This window comes from Perognathus longimembris, chromosome 4, assembly GCF_023159225.1.
Source record: "Perognathus longimembris pacificus isolate PPM17 chromosome 4, ASM2315922v1, whole genome shotgun sequence".
NCBI classification, from domain to species: Eukaryota; Metazoa; Chordata; class Mammalia; order Rodentia; family Heteromyidae; genus Perognathus; species Perognathus longimembris.
The window spans coordinates 23,378,049-23,399,811 of NC_063164.1; the positions used below are offsets into that span (position 1 = coordinate 23,378,049).

Below are 21,763 nucleotides of genomic sequence, written 5' to 3' on the forward strand. Positions count from 1 at the left end.
GCCTTGTTCTGACAGCAAGAGGAAGCCCCCAGAAAGTTGTCAGTAAGCCCACAGGGTTCATGACAATTAGGCAGAGCATGAGCACAGGGACCACTGAACAGGAGAGAGGACTGATGGTTCTGACTGGGCGATGGCTCAGGATTTTCCGTGCTGTGTGTCCGGTTACCACTCAACATCATCCTTCTAAGGGCTTCTCTGGGGATCCCAGGTATGGGGGAGCTGGACACCCACCCGCTTCTCCAGCAATAACCTTGCCAGTCAGCACACACCTGCCTCTGCAGCCACACACTATTAAAACAAAACAAGACACCGACAACCATGGGGAAATGACTTCATCTCAATTTTCTGATTAATCATTTAGCTTAGGACACCTAAGTCAACTGGGTAAAAAGATACCTGAGCTGCAGGTCAGGATCACAATCCTGTCTCAAGGGCATGACACCCCCACCTCCCCTTACAGGGTGTGTGGGAGGAGGTTTACAAGGAGTATTTTTAAAACCTTATTTTCATCCAATCACCATTTCCTAGCAACCAGAAAAAGAAAAAAAAATCTTTGGCTTTCCAGATATCTGTGAGTGGCCAGTCCAAGCGTGATTTTGCTGAAGCAGGCTCAGCCTCCACCTCCGGAAGCAGAAAAAGAACAAAAGCCCCCACCATCCAGCAGTGTCAGTGAGTGAAATTCTCCAAGGGGGATTTGTTAAGAGCTGGGCACATGATAATAACACATTGGAGAGCTGTGTCACCATTGCAGGGATGTGCAGGGGGGTGGGGGCGGGCCTGCGTGCTGTGTGCAGCTATTCCTGGGTGCATGAAATTCCTCTAGCATCTGGAGGCAGTGGCTTGCTGGGGGGGCGGGGGAGGGTGCTTCTGTGAATGAGCTCAAGCATGAAACATTGATACCTTACCAGACTTCTTTTGTGTGAAAAAGAGTAGTCTCTTTTAATAGGGAAAAGCTGCCAACTGCATGGCAGTCACTGAATTCTACAAAGAACCGCTCCAGTCATTTAGCTCTTGTTTGACAGAAGAAGAACAGAAAACAGGCAAATTCGCTTGGCCAAGCTGATAGCACTGGTTGGCAGGGCCTTCAAACCTCCAGCCTGGTAATCTGGGATTGGGGAGATGGGAGAGATATTTGTGTGTTTCGTATTTAAGCCTTTGAATATGATGCTATGTTGAGTGGGTTTGATGGGCTAAGAGGATCCTGAGACAACCGTAGCTGTAAATGTTAGAATTCCTGATTCTGGATTTCTAAGAGCTTGGTCCGAATTACAAGAATAGGTTAAGGCAAAAGCTAAATTCTTCACTATTCAAATTTTAAAGCTACTGGAGCCCACTTCCTGTCAAGAAATTGAGGTAGGACAAAAATATTCTATAAACAAATGTTTTTCTAAATCATTGAATTAGAAGAATTTTAATATATGCCAGCCTTTATGGAGTGATAGAATGTTAGGGTGAAAAGTGTTTGGGACAATGTTAATCAGGCTATCAGTTTTCTGGAACACTTGAGACTGGAGTGCAAATGAGCAAGAATCTGGGCCTGGCTACAGCAGCAGCCCGTGCTGGGGTGGAGGTTACATCCTGGTCTCTGGCTTCCAGGGTTCTCCCTCCCCAGGCACACAGTCACCTTCTGGCTTGCAACTTCCTCTCAGTTGACTTGACCACAGGGAGAATGGCGCTATCTTTATTTCCCTTCCTCTTTCTCTGACCCCACAGCCTAGCATTCCCCAAAGGCTGGAGCAGATGTAGCAGCAGCTAGAAGGATCCAAAGTAATTAAGCTAAGCCAGGAAAGGATTGGGTTGAATCAATGGCATCCTGTTTGCTCTTTGCTTATTCTTGAAGAATTTACTCAAATCAACCTTAGTAGTTGCATAACACCATTGTCCAACAAAAAAGTTTCTGTCTCAACCATCTTTAAAGTGGGATTGGAAAAAAATACCATGATTTTTTAAAAATACAAGGACTAATATAATGAAATCCAGGGACTTTTGATCCCAGAGCCAATGACTGTTAACATTTTTGTTGTGTCTATGCTTTAGTGAGCATTTTCCAGAAAAATAGAACCAACCAGATTTGTGTGTGTGTGTGAGAGAGAGAGAGAGAGAGAGAGAGAGACAGAGAGAGAGAGAGAGAGAGAGAGAGAGAGAGAGAGATGAGCTATCTGTAGTTTACCCTATACACATACATACATGTGCAGAGAGGGAGGAAAGAAAGGAAAGAGGAAAAGAGAGAAACGGAAATTTGGGATTGGCTCACCTGACCATGAAGTCTTGGCCAGTCTAAACTCTTATGATTAGTGAGTGATTAGCAGACTGGTGACACAGGAAAGAGTTGCAAATAGAATTCAGAGTTTGCTTGCTGAATTCTTTTTTGAAAGAGAGCAGGGCTGATGAAGTGACTTAAGTGGTAGAGTACCTGCCTGGCAAGCATGAGTGCCTAAGTTCAAACTCCAGTGCCACCAAAAGAGAAAAGGGGAGGCCAATCTTTGTTCTTTCCAAGTTTTCAACTGATTCGGCAAGGGTCACACCGATTATGTAGTGTAATCTAGAAGAATCGTTGATTAAATATCTTTGATAAAAATCTTTTACTTAATCTTTGATTAAATATCTGGTCACAGTGGCCCAGCCAAGTTGATACATAGAAAGGAACCATCACTATGTACCTGAACAATCCAGATAGAGTTATTGATGTTGACAACTCTTTCTGAGTATTCATTCCAGTTGATAATGATGATTTTTTTTCTAAATTCCTTTTTTGTGACTTCAGGCCTCTTTTGGGCCTATCAGCTGGTCTTCTGATTCAATGTTGGAATGGAAATCAAAGGCACATTTACCCCAAATCACCTTTCATGGAGCTTTCAAGGACTTTCCTATGAAAAGGAGTTGTGGATGGTTGTATAGCAAACTCCATCATGAGCTATTCTGCCAAGGCAGACATGCTGGAGTCCCTGTTGAATGCACACAGGAAGCCTCTAGCCCATTCAGATCACACTCATCCCTGATCTATTCTACTGAACTAGCCTGATCCATGATCATGTGAGTTATGTCCATTTTGCATGCCAGGTTCTTGTGAGGAGGAGTTTATGGCTAGAGATAGGAAGGAATAAACGATGCCAAGTAGACACAGGTAGAGTGCTCTAGCCTCTGAGCCCCTTTCTCACCTTGAATCTGATGGATAAGAGGCCTCAATGCTGTATAGTCTTGGATCCCTTCCACAACCTCACACTCCACGACGGGTATTTGGAGCAACAGCATCCCTATTCAAGTTCTTTCTGATTTGCTGCTGTGGCTTCTAGGCTGCTACTGGGAGGCAGGGTCTTCTTGAAGAATATCAGGTACAGTGTAAGCTGCAGACACCTGCTCAGAGGAGGCAGCCTTCAGACATGGAAAGAAAGCTCCTAAAGAAGGAAGTGAGAAAGCTGCTGTGAGTATTATCCAGAATAACTTTCCTATATGACTGTTGGCATTTGGTAGGTTGTCAGAGATGGTCTGGAGATTGGCCAGCAGGAAGAATGTATTGATTCAGTATAGGAGAAAGGCAGATGGTATGGCCTCTCTCCTGCCAGTGGGACCTCACAAAGATGGGAGGCAGGGAGCTGAGTCTCCTAGGAGGATGTCCTTGTTTTTGCCTATTGGGATCCCAATTCTAAGCCTCAGAGAGGAGTCACAGCCCAGTTAGTAGGTGGAGACAGAATGTGCCATTGATGCTGACTCTATAAGTGAAAGATGGGCAGAGATTCTTAGAAGAGCCTAGCATTTAAATTACAGTACATCTCTCTTGTTGCCAGTCTTCACAGTTAATTGATCTCATTTTTCTTAGCATGTGAACTAATTCAAGCCAACATAAAATATACCAAGTTTCCCATAGAATTTGATTCTTTCCACTGTGTAGCTGTTCTTTGACTTGGTACTTAATCATGTTGGTGAACATTCTGAGCATGTTTTAAAAAATAAATATAAAAAAGGGAGAAAGGATAGATTCTATTTTAGAAGTCTCAGTCGTAACAATATCTTTGCCATCAAAAGTATCATCATAGACCCCAATAGATGCCCTTTCTCTCACTGAGTAAGCCATGTATGACTTCACATGTTTATATGTATGTGTGGCAGTCATAATAATACTAAAGAACAAACCATAATCAAGATTGCCAGTCTCTCTCTGTATCTCATCTAAAGAATTAGAATTCCAAAGCTAACATAAGTACACTTTTATAGCCAAAGAATACATTTAGGCTGATTTAAGGTATTCTGGAATGTTACAGTAAGAATTTTAAAAGCTTTAACTATCCTAAAAAAAAAGCTTTAGAGTTAGGTGCTGGCAGCTCATGCCTGTAATATTACCTATTCAGGAGGCTGAAATCTGAGTATAATGGTTTGAAGCCAGCCCAGACAGAAAAATATATGGGACTTCTATCTCCAATTAAGGAGCAGAAAAGCTGGAAGTGGAGGTGTGGTTCAAGTGGTAGAAAGTCAGCTTTCAAGGAAGTGCCCAGGTCCTGAGTTCAAGCCCCAGTACAGGAACGTACACATACAACAAAAAGCTTTAGAAGCCAGAAACAAATCTAACCTCCACACAGCAGCTAGCCCTAGTGTAAGGAGCAGATTAACAGCTGGCCTCATATCACATGGGGAGATTTTCCAGGATCAGCCTCAGCCCCGGAGAGTCCAGAATCATTTCAGTGTACAGGTCACACTCTCTTCTGTTATTAAATATCACAGTTAGGAGAAGATCTGATAGAGACACGCTAACACAGAATTACTAAGTGGTTATGCATATGTGCCTGCTGGCACACTCCTGCTTTCAGATTCTGTCTGAAGGATGAGTTTAACTTTTGAGATAAAATGTGATTTAAGTATGGTTAGCTGTTTTAAACCTGTAGCACCACAGGTTCCTATAAACCAAAACTGAACATTAATGTAGCCAACAGACTATAGGGGTGATGGTTGTTGTATTTTGGTCGGGGACGGAGGGTTTGGGAAGAAAGCTGGGCAGATTGAGACCTTGTCTCACCAGCAATGGTTCAATGCTGCTCTCTTGCTTTTAAGGGGAGATTATATTGGCATCAGACTTCGGGAAAATGAATTTGACCCAAAAGGAAGAAGGCAACTCTCCATACTAGATGATATGGTAAAGAATGTCATGTTATGCTGATTTATGTAATGTGTTTTAAGTATGTACAGTAAGGCAGGCTACTATTCACACACACACACACACACACACACACACAATTGTCCTCTTACTCATCTTCTTGTTCTAAGTTTGTATGGTTATTTTGACTTATTGAATAGAAAGCCAAGAGAGAATGAGAATATAAGAGTCCTGTTAGGGGAGAAAAATTAAAAGCCAAATGAGGCTTTTACATTCATGATAATTACATTCATGATAATTTTTTTTAATGAAGCTGAGGATGGTGATTTATGGTGGTTACTTGGGGAGCCAAGATCAGAATGATTAAAGTTTGAACCCCGCTTGGGCAGAAAAGTTTATAAGACCTCATCTCAACAGAAAAATCTGTGTGTGTTAGTGCATGCCTGTCATCTTATCTGTGGAGGGAGGTGTAAAATAGGACAATTGTGGTCCAGGCTGGCCTGAACAAAAAGCAAAACTTTATCTGAAAAACAAACAAACAAACAACTAAAGGGGGGCAGGGGGAAGGTTGTGACAAGTGTAGAGGGCTCCATCCAGGAAATACAAGTCCCAGAGTTCAGATCCGAACCCCAGCACCAACAAAAACAACAAAACTGCCACAAAACATTCCCTTGGGGCTGAAGTTAGTTCTCAGGTGCTTCTAAAACACAATCGTTTCCTTGTCATTTACATTAGTGGGGGGAAAGGAAAGCAATGCATAATCCTTCATCTTTTGTGTTGTTCATGTTGAAATCCCAGGCTCATATTAGGCTCTGCTAGCTCACTTCTCAGGAATTAAGGAAGCAATTGCAGAAAGATGAAATCCAAAAGAAATTAGTGAACCCACTTTCCACTCCTGCCCATTCTCCCAGCCTCCTCCCTCTGACAAGATGGGACTCTGACTTCTAATACTTGCTTGGAGCACAGTGTGAAGTTAAGCCTCACTCTGTATACACATTAAACAGAGAAATGAAGTAGATTAATGCTATGCATTTCAAATTTTAATTAACTTTATTATAGTGCTATTTCAATTGAGGAAGTCAGGGGCAGGACCCGGATTTTTTTGTTGTTGTTGTTGATTTGTTTTTTACTTTTTTATTGTTATTATTAAGGTGATGTTCAGAGGAGCTACCTACCAATTGGGGGTTTGGCTTTGAACTTCTGGATTGAATCTCAGTATGACTCTAGTGTCCCTTTTTTAAAAAAAATTTGTTTTGGTTTATGTTTCATTTTCCTTGCATCCTAGAAGAAATAATTCTATAATTTAGAGTTATTAGAAACTTAGAATCCTAAAAACCAAAGCAAACCTTCCTCTTACTGGGATCGGGAAGAGAGAGGGAATAAATTTTGATAGATACGTGGTAAATATACATATTAAATAAAAACTCTTGGAAATTACAAGGAAAAAGTCATGTCATGATAGGAATGAGCAGAGCAGCTGGCCCTCAGCTTTATCCTATTGAGAGATTCTCAGCAGGTCACTTACTTACACTTCTACTTCCGGGTCATTGCTCATGCTGGTCCCTGTACCTGGGATTTCCTTCCCCATCTATAGAAACACCCATCTTTCAAGTCTGAGCTCTAAGAAAGCCTCACAGGATTGTTTCAACCTCCCCAAATAGACACAAAGGTCCTTCCCTCCAAGTTCCCACATCACCTCCCCTGTGTTCTAGAAGCACCATGCTGACACTGTACAGAATTTCTGTAACCTCTGCCCCCAACTCCACCTGGGACCCAGAGGGCAACAATCTCTCACCCAACACTATGAAACAAGATGCTGACAGTCCCTCAATAGGAGCTCGGATTTCCCACTTGCCAGTTTAATATTCTATCCATTCATCTATTCTTTCTTTCCTGGACCACACAAAACCAGTGACTGCTCTGGTGAAAGATATCATCCATGCCTGTGGACCTTTAAGTATTGATGGCTGACCATCAAGATATTAAATGTAGGGAATGAGCCATTCCCCTGGGAATGAGTTTGGACATGATAAAACAGGAAAGTCTTGGCCAGGCCATTGCTATTGAGTGGAGAATGTCCTTTGGCCACTGTCTAAGCACACTTCTTTGACTCTGCTCCCTTCCAGGCACACTATGACTTGGCCATCAGTGTCGCTTTGCAATGGCTGGGTCACTCAGAAGACCTAACTTGGCTGGAGCAGGAGGCCAGGTAAATTGAAATACATTTGTTGTTTTGCTCTTTGATGTGTGACTCTGATGTGTGATGGAGGAAACTCCATCTCTCTCCAGCCTCTTCCAACATGAGTAGGAAGCCTTCCCAGGGTAGATATCCCCCTTCGACTGGAAACCTCAGGAAACCCCACATGTCAGCTTGAGGGAGTCTCTGTGTGTGTGTGTGTGTGTGTGTGTGTGTGTGTGTGTGTGTGTGTGTTTCCTGTCTCTGATGTCACTTCAGCAGCTCCATGCTTGGATATTTGAAGTGCCCACGCCTGTGGTTAAAGGCTACAGTCTCCCATGAATTCTAGGAAACACAATTTCTGGAATATGAAGTGGCAGATACCAGAGCTAAGATGTTTGAATGAGGGAATAGTTATTTTCTAAGATTTTTTTTCTCTTGCATACAGTAGCCAGGAAAACTGAACCAATTGGTTAAAAAAATAAAAATATAAAGCAGGGAACTACTGAGACTAAAATCCCATGTGCTGTTTCAGAAGTCAGTTATTCCTCTGCTCTGTGGCCGTGGGCTCTACATCTGTTCCTGGATAAAAGTGCTAGTTATGGTATGGTTGTAATAACCAGAAAATCCAGTTTGAGTAACCTTAAATAAGCAAGTAAAACAAACAAACAACTTAAAAAAAACTAAAAAGAGGCTGATTTAACTGCATCTACCTGAAAAGTCTGTGGTTAGGTCTGTGTTGGGCGTAGTATAATTCAAACCTCAGCTGATGTCACCAAGACCTACTGCTTGCTTCTGTTTCCCCTGGGTAGATACCATTCTTAATTCTATCTCATGTTATTACAGCATTTAATGCAGGGGAGGAGAAATCTAATGAAAACAAACACAGAATTATGACTCCATGGTTCCCTTTGCCCAGGCTTGTCTGGGATGGAACACACTGGCTCATTTAGTCTTCAGTGTGCTTTCCATTCTTGGAATCATAGGGTGTTTTCAGCCTCCGCAGAAGCACAGAGGCCTATAGTAGAGCCAGGCAATTGCCACACAATAGAGTGAAGGTCCTGGTTAGCACAGCCATAACCTCCACCACAGTGGGCAATGTGCGAGTAGTGTTTGCCAGCTGCATAGGCAAGAGCAAAGAGGGAAATTGCATCACCATTAATGGAAGAGTGAAAATTCAAAGTGTGGCCCAGGCTTCACAGTGCAATCCTAGAATCCTAGGTAATTGGGAGGTGTGGAGATTGGAAATCAAGTTTTGAGGCCAGCCTGGACTTAAAAATGCCCTTGTATAGAAATTCAAGAGGGCTGAACACCCGTGGCTCATGCCAATAATCCTAGCTACTTAGGAGGCTAAGATCTGGAGATCAGGTTTCAAAGCCAGCCCCTGGGTAGGAAAGTCTGTGAAACTCTCATCCTAAATTCATCAGCAAAAGACGAAAAATGGAGTTGTGATTCAAGTGGTAGAGTGATAGTCTCGAATGAAAAAAGCTAAAAAGGATAGCAACTAGGCCCTGAATGTAAGCCCCAGTACCAATGTGTATATGCACATATACACATACATAAATACATACATACATGTTAATCAGTGGCTGGACTTGGTATCATGCACCTATCATCCAAGCAACAAAGGGAGGCACCAAGAGGAAGATTGCTGTCCAGGCAGGCCTAAAGGAGAAGACTCTATCTTGAAAATTACCAATGCAAAATAGGCCTGGAGGAATGGCCCAATGGATAGAGCACCTGCTTAGCAAGTACTGAATTTAAACTCTACTACTGAAAACACACACACACACACACACACACACACACACACACACATACAAAGTAAGTGTTTCACTTATAAAGGGCCAACTAGTTTGATTTTATAAATCAGTGATATCAAAAACAAGGCTGGAGTGTGGTTCAAATGGTAGAGTGCTTGACTAGCAAGCACAAGACCCTGGGTTCAATCCCCAGTACTGTAAACAAGAATAAATCCTTCGTTCTTGCTTATATTCCCTCTTAGGAAAATGCTGCTTCATGGCAGACCCGTATATCCAAACCGCAGAGAGCGGGAAGCTATGATTTTATCATCTTATGCTGGAATCTTAATGGTAAGGAACACCGTATGTATGTATGTATGTATATAACATCTATCATATGCATTTTATAATCTTTATATTTATAATATTTTCCAACCAATGCTTCTAAATGTTTGGGGTTTACGAATAACAAATGTTTCATTTTTAAGGCATAATGAAAATATTTTAATGCTGATGCTGTATTGTATTACAAGACATCTATTTAATATCAAAAAAAAAAGAAGAAGAAGAAGCTGGGTGCCAGTGGCTCAGGCCTGTAATCCTCACAATTCAGAAGGCTGAGATCTGAGGATTGTGGTTCAAATTCTGCTAAGGCAGGAAAGTTCATGAGACTCTTATCTCTAGTTAACCACCATAAGTTGGACTTAGAGCTGTGGCTCAAGTACTAGCCTTGAGCATAAAAGCTCAGGGACAGTGCCCAGGTCCTAAATTTGAGCTCCAGGACCAGTATGCGTGTGTGTGCGCGCACAAAGATACTAAAAATATTTAAAAAGAAGAGGTAGAACTAATTGGTACCTAGAAAATGGATCTATTTATTCAAAAATTATTCAGTTAGTGCCCATGCTACTACAGTATTAGAGACACTGGAACTATGAGAACTTTGGTTTATAATAAGAGCAAAGTTGTGATATGACAATACACTGTTGTCGTTGTTGTTTAACAGAACAGTGTCCCAATTGAAGAAGTCTTTAAAATCTATGGGGCTGATTCTGATACTACCAAGGTAAGGGATTTTTGAGAGAGATTATTGAGTTTATACATTTATAATTCTGTATTTTCAGGCATCAGTTATGAAACAATTCTATACAAAAATTGACACAGTCCTGTAATCTTTGAGTATACATGCCTGTGCTATGCTTTAGTGGAGGCTAGCATGGTTGTAGCACAGTAATCCTGGGTGTTGTTGCTAGCCTCTGTAAGTGCCCATTTCATTTGTAAAAGCTGGGAAATAAGTGGGGTTGTGGGAATTGAGAGAATACCAATGAAGCCCTAGTGTTTGGTGCATGTTGTCGGGGCTCAAGACCCCATCTCCCCGCTTCACCCAGGAAGATGTTAAATCCCAAATTGTGAAAAAAAACACTCGGCTTTACCACCACCACCACCCCCACCACCCTCACCCCCCCAACCCCCGCCCATGGAAGGAACAAAGCGTGTCTTTACGGGCTACACTGAGTCGAGAAAAGATGCCGAGACCACCCCCCCCCACCCTCTCACATGACCAGAGTAGAGGCAGGAAAGAGATTTCCGTGAGCTGGTTGGGATGTTCCACCAGCCTCAAAAGGCTTTAATCAGGGAGGGGTTTATATAACGGTAATGGCGGGCAGGAAGAGGCGGGACTAATTGAATATTAACGATTGGCTGAATGGGCTGTCCCTCAGGTGAGGTCAGGGAACTTCCTCTATGGGTGGAGACCACAGCCCCCCAAGGACCGGGCCTCTGGGGGCCTGGCCGCCATGATGGCACGCACGTGCTTGCCCCAAGGGGCGAGGGCTGCTTTGCTTCTCTTCCGGCAGAACCTGGAAGATGGGAGTGGCTAGCTTTTATACTGTCCCAGGGCTGGGGGAAGGGCAGCGTCTCAGGAGCTCTCGCCCCCCCCCCCCCTTCCCTCATCAAGGCTAAAACTGAATCCCCAACAGCATGTAACTTCAGAATAATAGTGCTAGAGTAAGGCTCTGGTACTTAAGGGCTGGTTATCTGATTTCTATGTTCTTCTATATTGGGATTTAAAAAAATATTTTGTATTGTTATTATAAAGGTGATATACAGAGGGGTTACAGTTACATAAGTGAGGTAATGAGTGCATATCCATTTAGACAATGCCAATGTTACCCCTTTCCTTACTCTCTCCCAGGATGTTGGAATTTTTACAAACATTTTGTTCCAGGTAATTGTCTTTGTTATGTGTGGGGGTCTTGGGACTGGGGCTGAGGACTCTCAGTGGGAGAGTGAGCCTCCCTAGACTCTCCCTGTCAGATACAGATAACACTTTCTCCAGTTGTGACAATAAAAAATGTCTCCAGATTGCCCTGGGAGACAAAATCACATTTAGCTGATAACCACTGCTCTAAATATCAAAAAGATTAAATAGCTAATTAAGTATCTATGTGTAATATTAACTGGATGTAAACTTTGCCCTCTCTGGCCAAGTAGTCATTGTGAAGAGTAAGAGTTGAGGAACTGATATGTGCTTCTGAGGCTCTCCACGAGAGCCTACAAGCTCCTCCCTGCCTCAAGAACACCCCCTCTACCTCCCCTCTCCCTCCCACCCCTCACCCCCCACCCCCTTTCTCTTGTAGCCTTCTGCCTCTTTTTTCCTGGACTTTCTCCACATCCTAAAGAAGAAATAGGCAGGACCTCTCAGTGGAAGTGTGACATTTCTCAAATGAAACTTCGAAACTATTTTCAAACAGTCTTTTGGGGCTAAATATAATTTGCGGGGGGCAGGGGGAGTAATGGTTTTAAATAGGGGACAGAGTTGGGGTTTGTTTGTTTAAGGTATGTAAAAGTATTTTAATTGCTGTATATATCTGAAACGATCTTCTGTTCCTTTGGATAAAATGTCGCCTAAACAACAGCTAAAATCCTTCCCAAGCAAAGGCTTGAAGCCCTGTTGAATACTAATCAGATTACGGAGAATTTCCAGCAACTGGAATGGCCAAGCGATACAGTGTGGGAACTGGACAAGGATTTGATGGCTTTCTCCAAGCTTATTTGCTGCCACCTGGTGGCAGAAAGGTATCATAGGCCCAGTGCTGCCATTCAGGATCAGTCCCCAAGTCCCTCCTCTCAATAAGCAGCTGTGCTTTGCTGATGGGAAACTTTTCTACCGTAGACTTTGGATTAAAAAAAAAAAAATCAACTAAAACACTTACATAAGTAAGGGCATACTTTTTCCTTTAGCCAGTCAAGCAAGTAGGAGGCCCTGACTTCCAATTCGAGTAGAGAAAGAAAGAAAGAAAGAAAGAAAGAAAGAAAGAAAGAAAGAAAGAAAGAAAGAAAGAAAGAAAGAAAGAAAGAAAGAGAGGGAGGGAGGGAGGGAGGGAGGGAGGGAGGGAGGGAGGGAGGGAGGGAGGGAGGGAGGGAGGGAGGGAGGGAGGGAGGAAGAAAGGAAGGAAGGAAGGAAGGGCGGGAGGGAGGGAGGGGAGGAGGAGGGAAGGAGGAGGAAGGAAGGAAGCTTCTAGCTACTTCAGAGCCACAAAACTGCATGTGATTTCTATGTCAACCAATAAAAAATTGAGTTGGTGGCACATGCCTATCCTCTTGGCAACACAGGAAGCACAAATAGGAAGATCTCAGTTCAAGCTGGCCCAGGCATAAAGATCAGACCCATTCGAAAAATAAATCAAGGGCCATGGGCATGGCTCAAGTTGTACAATGCTTACCTAGCAAGCACAAAGCCCTGAGTTCAAATCTTGCTGCCACCAAAACAAACTACAAGTCTCTTCAGCTCCATTTGATGGAGAAGAGGGGAGAAAAACAAAAGGGAGGTGGAGAGTAAAGGTTGGATGTACCAGAAAGGAGGAGAAGCAAAGCGTTGAAGAGAGAAGGGCAAGGGTCTCTGCTTTCCTTCTGGCTTCTGAAAGTGCATCCCAGGCTCTAACACAACACTGTGCGTCCATCTTAGTCACCACCCAAAGCCCAAAGCATGATTTTAGAGGCAATCAGACCTACCCAGGTCTGCTACTTGCTATCACTCTACCACTTGTGTCACAGCTCTACTTCTAGCTTTCTGGGACTGGAGAGAGGTGGTTAATTGGAGACTGTTTTGTTGACTTTCTTGCCCTGGCTGGCTTTGAACCATGATCCTATGATCTTAGCCTCTTAAGTGGCTAGGATTGCAGGTGTGAGTCATTTCTGACACAAATTTTCTTGAGTACATCCTTGTTAAAGACGCTTATCCCTTCTGGGCTCACAGCTGCACATCACCACATCTGGCTCCCCATTATGAAGCTGGAGTCTGGCTAGCTTTTCTTCCAGGGAGAACAGATCGACCGACAGACAGACCGACAGACAGAAAGGCAGGCAGGCAGACAGAGACAGAGATAGAGGCAGAGACAAAGAGAACTGTTGATTCTCCACAAGGATAGTGAATTTAGATTCCCTGGTTTTGATAAGTTTTATGTCAGCAAGTCACTCAAGCTTTCTCTGGTAGATGGGCAAGATTCTGTACTGGAAGTGATGAGCATGAAGCTGCTGATTACTTATTTTTTCTTGGCTATACCAAGGCTTGAACTCAGGACTTCGTTTGCTCTGGCTTGCCTACTTGGTTTGAGCTCTACCACTTGAGCCATACCTCCAGTTCTGTTTTTTGCTGATTATTTTGGAAATGGTAGGTCTCAGATTATTTTCTACCAGAGCTAGCCTCAAAGTATGAGGCTCCTTATCTCAGCTTCCTGAGTAGGTTGGACGACACGCATGTGCCACCAGCACTCAGATCTGTCACAGAACTCGTTTGGAAGGCTAGGAATGATGGCGATGTGGCATGGCTTATCAAATCTCACTGTCTTAGAGTTTACTCTTAGCTTCTGTAACGCCATTTTGCTTTTGTGACTCCATCTTAAAGAGACTAGTTGTATTTCTTATCACCAACATCATTGTGAACGCTCCTATTCAGGATTATAGGATGTACCAGGCACTATTCTAAGCACTTTACTTTTGTTCAATCTTTACTCTTTACTCGAACCCCCATGAGGGGTCACCAGTGTATTATTAATAACACATAAAAAGCAGGCACACAGAAATTATGTAACCTAAGGTCACACATGTTGTAACTAAACAATTTGGTACTAAAATCCATGCTGTTAACCAGTAGTGTCTTGACTAGAATGGTAGTTATCATACTAGTCAAGAATATTTGGGGGCTACTGTGTGCTAGACCCTCTGGTAATGCTCTGGAGCTAAAAAGCTAAACTAATTAGTCACCTTGCTTCCATCCTCCAATCTATTCCCTACCTAACAGTCAAAGGGATCTTTCTAGCTTCCTTCCTTCCTTCATTCCTCCTTCCCTCCTTTCCTTCCTTCCTTCTTTCCATCTTTCATTCCTTTCCTTCCTTCTTTCCTTCCTTCCTTCCTTCCTTCTATCTTTCCTTCCCTTCCTTCCTTCCTTCCTTCTATCTTTCCTTCCCTTCCCTCCTTTCCTTCCTTCCTTCTATCTTTCCTTCCCTCCCTCCCTCCCTCTCTCCCTCCCTCTTCCTTCCTTCCTTCCTTCCTTCCTTCCTTCCTTCCTTCCTTCCTTCCTTCCTTCCTTCCTTTCTTCCTATTTTTTTTGTGCTGGTACCGGAACCTGAATTCAAGGCCTTGTGCTATCATTTGGCTTTTTCACTCAAGGTTGGCACTATACTACTTGAGCCACATCTAAACTTCTGGCTTCTGGCTTGTTCATTGGAGTCTGGAGTCTCAAGAGTCTTGTTTGCTCCGTCTAGCTTTGAACCTCAATCCTCAAATCTCAGCCTCATGAGTAGCTAAGATTAGAGTTATGAACCACCAATGTCCAGCCTCCTTTTTTCTTAAATTAATATTTTTGCAGTGCTGAGGGTGGAACTCAAGACCTCTTCCATGCTAGACAAGTGCTCTACCACTGAACTACCCTCTAGCTCCAGAACGATCTTTTGCAAAAACCTGTCAGACCTTGTCACATCAATGCTTAAAAATATTTCAGTGGCTTCCCACAGCATCCAGAAATCAACAGCAATGTGTCGGTCTAAATGCTGGTTAGCAGGGAACCACGTGATCTGTTTCGTGTTCCCCCACTCTCGTGTTTCCTTCAGCCTCAACCTCAGCCTCAGCCTTGGCTTTCTTTCTGAATGGGGAAAGCACAACTTGTCTCCTTACTCAGGGCATTTACACATCTCTAAGTCGGTAACTACCCTGCTTACCTTGTATTTGGCTCCTGGCTTCACGCTCCTCACTCAGCCCCAGAGGAACAGAAAGTCAGGGCCTGGCCCCAGGCAGGTCACATTGAATGAGATCTGAAAAAGCAGAGACAGTCCCAGCCTGAAGATGGTATTCTGCTGTGTGGAAACAAACCACACCCCTGTTTTTGTTCTGGGTGACTCCAAGCTTGGCTTACTGGGAGAATCAACCAAGGGGTTGGGAGGGGACTGGGGATGAGAGGCTGAGGCACGGTAAGTTTCTCCAGAAAGAGGATGCTGGAGATGTGTCACAAAGGAAAAGCAGGCACCTCCTAGCAGAAAGAGAGGAAGTAGATTTTCCTGGAAAAGTATGAAATAGGAACCAAAGACAAGAGCAAAGGCAGGGTGTCAATTCCATGGTCACCAGGATTTCACAGGTCTGTTTCACAGGTTGAGTCTAAGGGCCATTGTTAATGTCTAAGAATTCTGGGTTGGTTAAACAGGTGATAACAGGCAGGTGTTAACCATACAAAGTACCAGCAGGACTGTTTTGCTTTCAGGCTCCCCGGCCACCCTTGTTCCGTTCCCTGCACCCCTGTGCAATGCTGACGGCCCCTACAGCAGCAGAATACTCCCGGAAACAGAGTAAGCTCATCCCCTCCACCTGCTCAGAGGTATTGAAATACAATTGGGAAGTGGGCTCATGGAAGAAGGCCAGCATTGAATTGCCAACTTAGATCTCCGCTTTCTGAGTAGCTAGGATTATAGGCAAGAGTCTCCAGCTCCCAGCATTTTTAAAGTTTTGAGTCCAGATATGTTACTACCTGTATTTATTATAGGTGTCAAATTAAGAAGGAGAACCATGACTAAAAACACCACCAGTCATTCTGCAAAGGAAATACCTGACATAGGATGGAAATTATCAAAAAACTTCTCACACTCACTGCCAAAGAACAAAGTAAGTAAATCATATACATTTACACGCACCAGAACTTTGCTTTATGTCATCTTTAGAGAGGCTCTGAGGTGGAATCTAGAACCTACTGTTACCAGATGTATGGCTACTGGTAGGCTCCTTAACTTGAGTGGACCGTAGTCCTCCCTTCTCCACACCCTTAAGTGGTCAGAGCAATGCTGTCTACCTCCTAAGCAGGGCATATAGGTATTAAAAGATTTGAACAGTTCTTGGCCCAGTGTAAACCCTAAATAAATATTAGCCATGATTAATTTTTCAGTACTTGAAACCTCATCCCCAAGTTAACTGGCTGTTTTTCTGTTGGTTCAAATAAAGAGGGTTATATTCATATCTGTATCCTGAGTGTTCCTAAGGAGAATTTTGTCCTGAATGAAGGTTGTATCTTTTCCTTCTTGGCCCATTTCGCCAGCAACTGATGGTATAGCACTGAGAGAATCATCAGAGGGAAGGAGGGATTTCTCTGGCTCTGGGTTCTCAATTGCAGTGTGAAAAGAAATATAAAATCAAACCCAAGAGAGCAAGTTGATGAACATAATAAGAGGCAAGAGGGGAGAGAATTAGAAGAATGGGCCAGGCTGAGATGTGGGATATTTTAGGCCTCTGTTAAATGGGAGCTTTAGGATGATCTTCAGGGCTGTATGGTAGGAAATGGAAGGAAATTTTGGCGACTATAACAAGAGTTATTGCCTGGGCTTGCTTTCAGGTTGAAAGCGGAAATGCATTTTTGTTTAGTATGCCATAGTGTGTGTGTGTGTGTGTGTTTAACTGGAATCTGAGTCAACTGTACCACCTGAGGTTCCAGATTTCTACAGGCTTCAGAAGTAAATGACTGACTGGTTAGAAAGTGTAATGTTCTTATAGGAACTGCTGTGAGAACTTCCTGAGTTCTTTGGTCAAATTGGACTCTGAAAAAAGCATTATTCTATAAACAGAACTGGTCATGCTGGATCCACTATGGGAAACTATTACCATAGTGAGTTCTCTTTTTCTTTTCTTTCTTTGTTTTTTTTTTTTTGTTTTTTTTTTTTTGTTTGTTTTTTTGGCCAGTCCTGGGCCTTGGACTCAGGGCCTGAGCACTGTCCCTGGCTTCTTTTTGCTCAAGGCTAGCACTCTGCCACTTGAGCCACAGCACCACTTCTGGCCGTTTTCTGTATATGTGGTGCTGGGGAATCGAACCCAGGGCCTCATGTATCGAACCCAGGGCCTCATGTATACGAGGCAAGCTCTCTTGCCACTAGGCCATATCCCCAGCCCTTTCTTTTCTTTTGTTTGTGTCAATCTTGGGGCTTGAACTTGGGTTTTTGCCGGTGAAGATTGTTGAGTGACTTGAGAATCAGTGAATAGCCATCAGAGACTCACTATGCCCTATTGGCAAGAAGCTCATTTCCAGGCATCAGCTACTGCTACTGCCCATGTGCCCTAGAATACCAGACGAACCAATGGCCACTTTCAGGAGGCTCAGTTTTAAGATGAATCTCTTCTATAATACCTCATCTTGACAATTAAACAGCAGAAAGTCTACTTCTGTTTTTTTCTATCATGCATATATATATATGTATATATATATATATATATTTTTTTTTTTTTTTTTTTGCAGTGCTAGGATCAAACCCAGGGCCTTTGACATGCCAGTCAAGCACTCCGCCACAGAGTTACACCTCAGCCCTTTCATGCTCTATTATCTGTATAATTTAGGCATTTTCCAACTCCTCAGTAATATATTTTTTAACCTAGTTTTAAAAATTATACGAGTATCACATACTTCTAAGGAAACATTTCAAACTATACAGAAAATATAAAATAAAATGTAAAAGAATTCTCTTTTCCTCATATCCTTTCCATACTGTTGGTACATAATTATTGTTAATATTTCTTACCTTTAAATAGTTGTTATACACATACATAGATATACACATATAAGTATGTCTCACTGGTCTGTTCAAACTCTTCTTCCACTAAAGAAATATATATATTTTTTTTATTTATTTATTTATTTATTTATTTTGCCAGTCCTGGGCCTTGGACTTAGGGCCTGAGCACTGTCCCTGGCTTCTTCCCGCTCAAGGCTAGCACTCTGCCACCTGAACTACAGCGCCCCTTCTGGCCGTTTTCCACATATGTGGTGCTGGGGAATCGAACCGAGAGCTTCATGTGTAGGAGGCAGGCACTCTTGCCACTAGGCCATATTCCCAGCCCCAAGAAATAATTTTTTTTAATGGTCAAAAACTATGCTTAGTTGTTTGAAGAAGTTTTTCTTTGCATATATTTAGGATTCTTAAGCTTCTGGCTTGTGGATACTGTATTATGTTTTTTAGATGAAAAACATTTTTTTATGCTCAAGATAAGATAATACTTTATTCTGAATTTTTTATTTATTTCCAGCACCTAATTTCTTCATTAAAGAGAAAGGACTATTTTTTTTCTTAAATCCAGGTGGAAAGCAGTTTTAAACACTTCTCCTTTCCTATATTTCCATTGGCAGCTCATTTATTACTCCAAATGAGTACGAGCAGTATCATTTCCTAAGAAACTATCAGGATGGGACTATTACTGGGAAAGGAATTTGGAATGTCAGGGCTACACAGAAGAGCTCTAAGATAGCTTGCTCTCTGAATCTTGGCTCCCTACTTAATTTGGGTGACTCACTTAACCTGTTTATGCTCGAGTTTGTCATCTGTAAAAATAATAATAATAATATTCCCTACCTCATAAGGTTGTTACAAGAACTAAATGAGTTAAAGCATGTGTAAAGCCTCAGAGAAGTGCCAAGGTCATGGCCAGCAATAAGACAACTCCTCCCTTTATTACCACTCTGGAACCCACAGTATCATGGAAGGAAACAGGACCAAGACCAGGCAAAGAGAGTATAGATTCAAATTGATGCATGTAAAACAATATGCATATATATATATGTGTGTATATATATATATATACATATCCAGCTCTGGGCTTTGAACTCAGGGCCTGAGCACTGTCCCTGGCTTTTTTTTCCTCAAGGTCAGCACTCTACCACTTGAGCCACAGTGCCACTTCTGGCTTTTTCTATATATGTGGTGCTGAGGAATAGAATCCAGGGCTTCATGTATACAAGGCACGCACTCTATACTAGGCTGTATTCCCAGCCCCGTAACCTATAATTTTAAGGAGCTGAAAAAGGATTTACTTTGAGAGTGTGTGTGTGTGTGTGTGTGTGTGTGTGTGTGTGTGTGTGTGTGTCCTGTCCCAGGACTTGAACTCAGGGCCTGGTTGCTATCCCAGAACTCTGTTGGTCAAGACTAGTACTCCACCACTTGAGCCACAGATCTACTTCTGGCCTTTTTTAGTGGTTAATTGAAGATAAGAATCTCACAGACCTTCTTCCCAGGCTGGCTTTGAGCTGTTATCCTCAGATCACAGTCTCCTAAGTAGCTTGGATTATAAGTATAAGACACTCGTACTAGACAAACATAGCCTTTTCTTTGTTTTTATTTGAAAATGATTTCAAGCTTAGAGAAAGGTTGTAAAAATGGAGTACAGAATCTGCATAATTCTTTCATTCAGATCCATTTTAATTAAATTTTATTGACAAGGTTATGTAAAGGGGGGTACAGTTACATAATATGGTAGTAAGTACATTTCTTGTCATATTTGTTACACCCTCCCTCATTTTTGTTTCCCTTCCCTAGATCAGGTAAGCATATATATAATGTCCAGTGTACCAAAATCATATACAGTAACCACTTGGGGTACGCCAAAGGAAATCCACCCAGTACATTAAACATAACGACAACAATAAAATCCTCCTGTTTCCATCTCTTGGAGTTCATTTTGCTTAGTCTCATCTTAATAATCATATGGACATAGCTGTTGAGCTGTTGTGATCCTCTGATAGATCTATCCTAGACCTTTTTATGTTTACTTAGTAATTGTTTGCTTTTAGATAGCCAATGTAAAGTTGCTGACCCAAACATGTGGAAATAGCATTTGAAAAGAAGTTTGTTATTTTACAGACATGATCTCTACTGTTCTCCCCCCGACCCACAACAATCCATGCTCCTTTGTTGTCCGTGTTCTAGGCTTGTCTCGCTCAACATTATTTGTTCAAGATCAGATCCATTTTTTGTTAATGTTTTGTTTTATTCTTCACCACCCTATTCCTTCTCTTTCTCTCTTCCTGTACAGATATCAGTTTATAATCATTTCTGAGTCATTAGCGACACACATCCAGTCATTCTACTCCCATAAACTTCAGTTTTATTTTCTAAGAACAAAGTCATTCTCTTAAGTAACAACATTACATTATCAACTTCAAAATATCTTACACTGGTACATTTGTGTGTTTGTTTGCCAGTACTGGAGCTTGAACTCAGGGCCTAGATGCTGTCCCTTAGTTTTTTCACTTAAGGATGGCACCCTCCCACCTGAGCCACAGCTCTACTTCTGGCTTTTTGGTGATTTGAAGATAAGAGTCTCACAGACTTTCCTATCGAGGCTGGCTTCAAACCACCATCTTCAGATCTCAGCCTTCTAAGTAGCTAGGAGTATAGTCATGAGCCAATGGTGCCAAGTGCATTGGTAATTTATTCTAATCCACCACCTTCGTGGCAGTTGCATCAATTGAAAAATTGACCAATGGTATCCCTTTTCAGCATTTTCCATTCTATACAGGATCTAGAGAGAGACCATGCATTCCATTTGGTTGAGAAATATAACTCAATTTCCCAATAGTTTCATGGAATTACTTTTTTTAATCTACATTTATTGAGTCCATCTCCATCACTGAATTAGTATCTGGTATTTGCCTTTGACTTCCTATAAAGTGAAAGCTAGTGCTTATTTGATGTGAATGCTGTATTTATGTGCTTGATACCAAAATTATCCTTTCATTTTGCAGGTCACTTAGAACTTGGATTTGAAGCATGGCCCATCATAACAGGGCCTCTGGGAGGGGACCAAAGAAACAAAAACCATCTTAAAACTGCAGCTCCTGGCAGCATGCTTTACTTTACTGTTATCTTCTGATGCGAATTAGAGTGGATGCTGTTTTTAGTATTGAGTTTTCTTCTCTCAGAAGCATATGGCACAACTATATTTTGTCATAGGAAAAAAAATGTATCTTATGCTGCTTGATTGTGACTGGAAAACTTAGAGAATTCAGAGAGTATATATATTTCTGTGTTAGAGAGCGCAGCTGGCTTTATATACATTTTACAAGTGTTTAGCATTGAATATTGAGCAGTGGTGGAAGAGGAGGCAGTGTTCCAAAGTTTTAATCCAAAATAAGAATAATCTGTTATTGATATCCTTTATTATGTTCTTAAATGGAAAAAATGTAAAGTCATTTCAATAAAGCATTAAAAGAAAAATGGGTACAAGCTTGCTCTCACAACTTTGGATGAAGGATGGCCGTGGGAGGGAAGTGAAAGGATTCTATGCATTTACCTATTTTGTAACTCTTGGATGATCTGTCTGTCTGTCTGTCATTTAACTATGATGTTACTTAAGTTTGAACTCAAGGCCTTGTGCTTGCTGGGCTGGCTTGGCTGAAGCTAGGCCTCCAGCTCAAGGGTATTTTCAAATGAAGAGTTTATTTATTTATTTATTTATTTATTT

At 42.1% G+C, this 21,763-nt stretch overlaps 1 protein-coding gene across 1 annotated transcript; it reads left to right on the forward strand.

Annotated features, from left to right (window-relative positions):
• The first annotated feature begins 3,318 nt into the window (after positions 1 to 3,318).
• Positions 3,319 to 21,228, forward strand: C4H2orf80 (chromosome 4 C2orf80 homolog). Its single transcript, XM_048344182.1, has 8 exons — positions 3,319 to 3,421; positions 5,044 to 5,125; positions 7,213 to 7,295; positions 9,268 to 9,355; positions 10,008 to 10,067; positions 15,756 to 15,840; positions 16,035 to 16,153; positions 21,045 to 21,228. The coding sequence occupies exons 1-8, from the start codon at positions 3,381 to 3,383 to the stop codon at positions 21,051 to 21,053; spliced, it is 567 nt and encodes a 188-aa protein (XP_048200139.1). The 5' UTR covers positions 3,319 to 3,380; the 3' UTR covers positions 21,054 to 21,228.
• The last annotated feature ends 535 nt before the right edge of the window (positions 21,229 to 21,763 follow it).

Bases quoted from the DNA above. Each gene is read 5' to 3' on its own strand.
- C4H2orf80 (XM_048344182.1), top strand. From the start codon at position 3,381: ATGGAAAGAAAGCTCCTAAAGAAGGAAGTGAGAAAGCTGCT. The intron at 3,422-5,043 runs GTGAGTATTATC...CTTGCTTTTAAG, and splicing joins AAGGAAGTGAGAAAGCTGCT to GGGAGATTATATTGGCATCA. The intron at 15,841-16,034 runs GTAAGCTCATCC...TATTTATTATAG, and splicing joins AGAATACTCCCGGAAACAGA to GTGTCAAATTAAGAAGGAGA.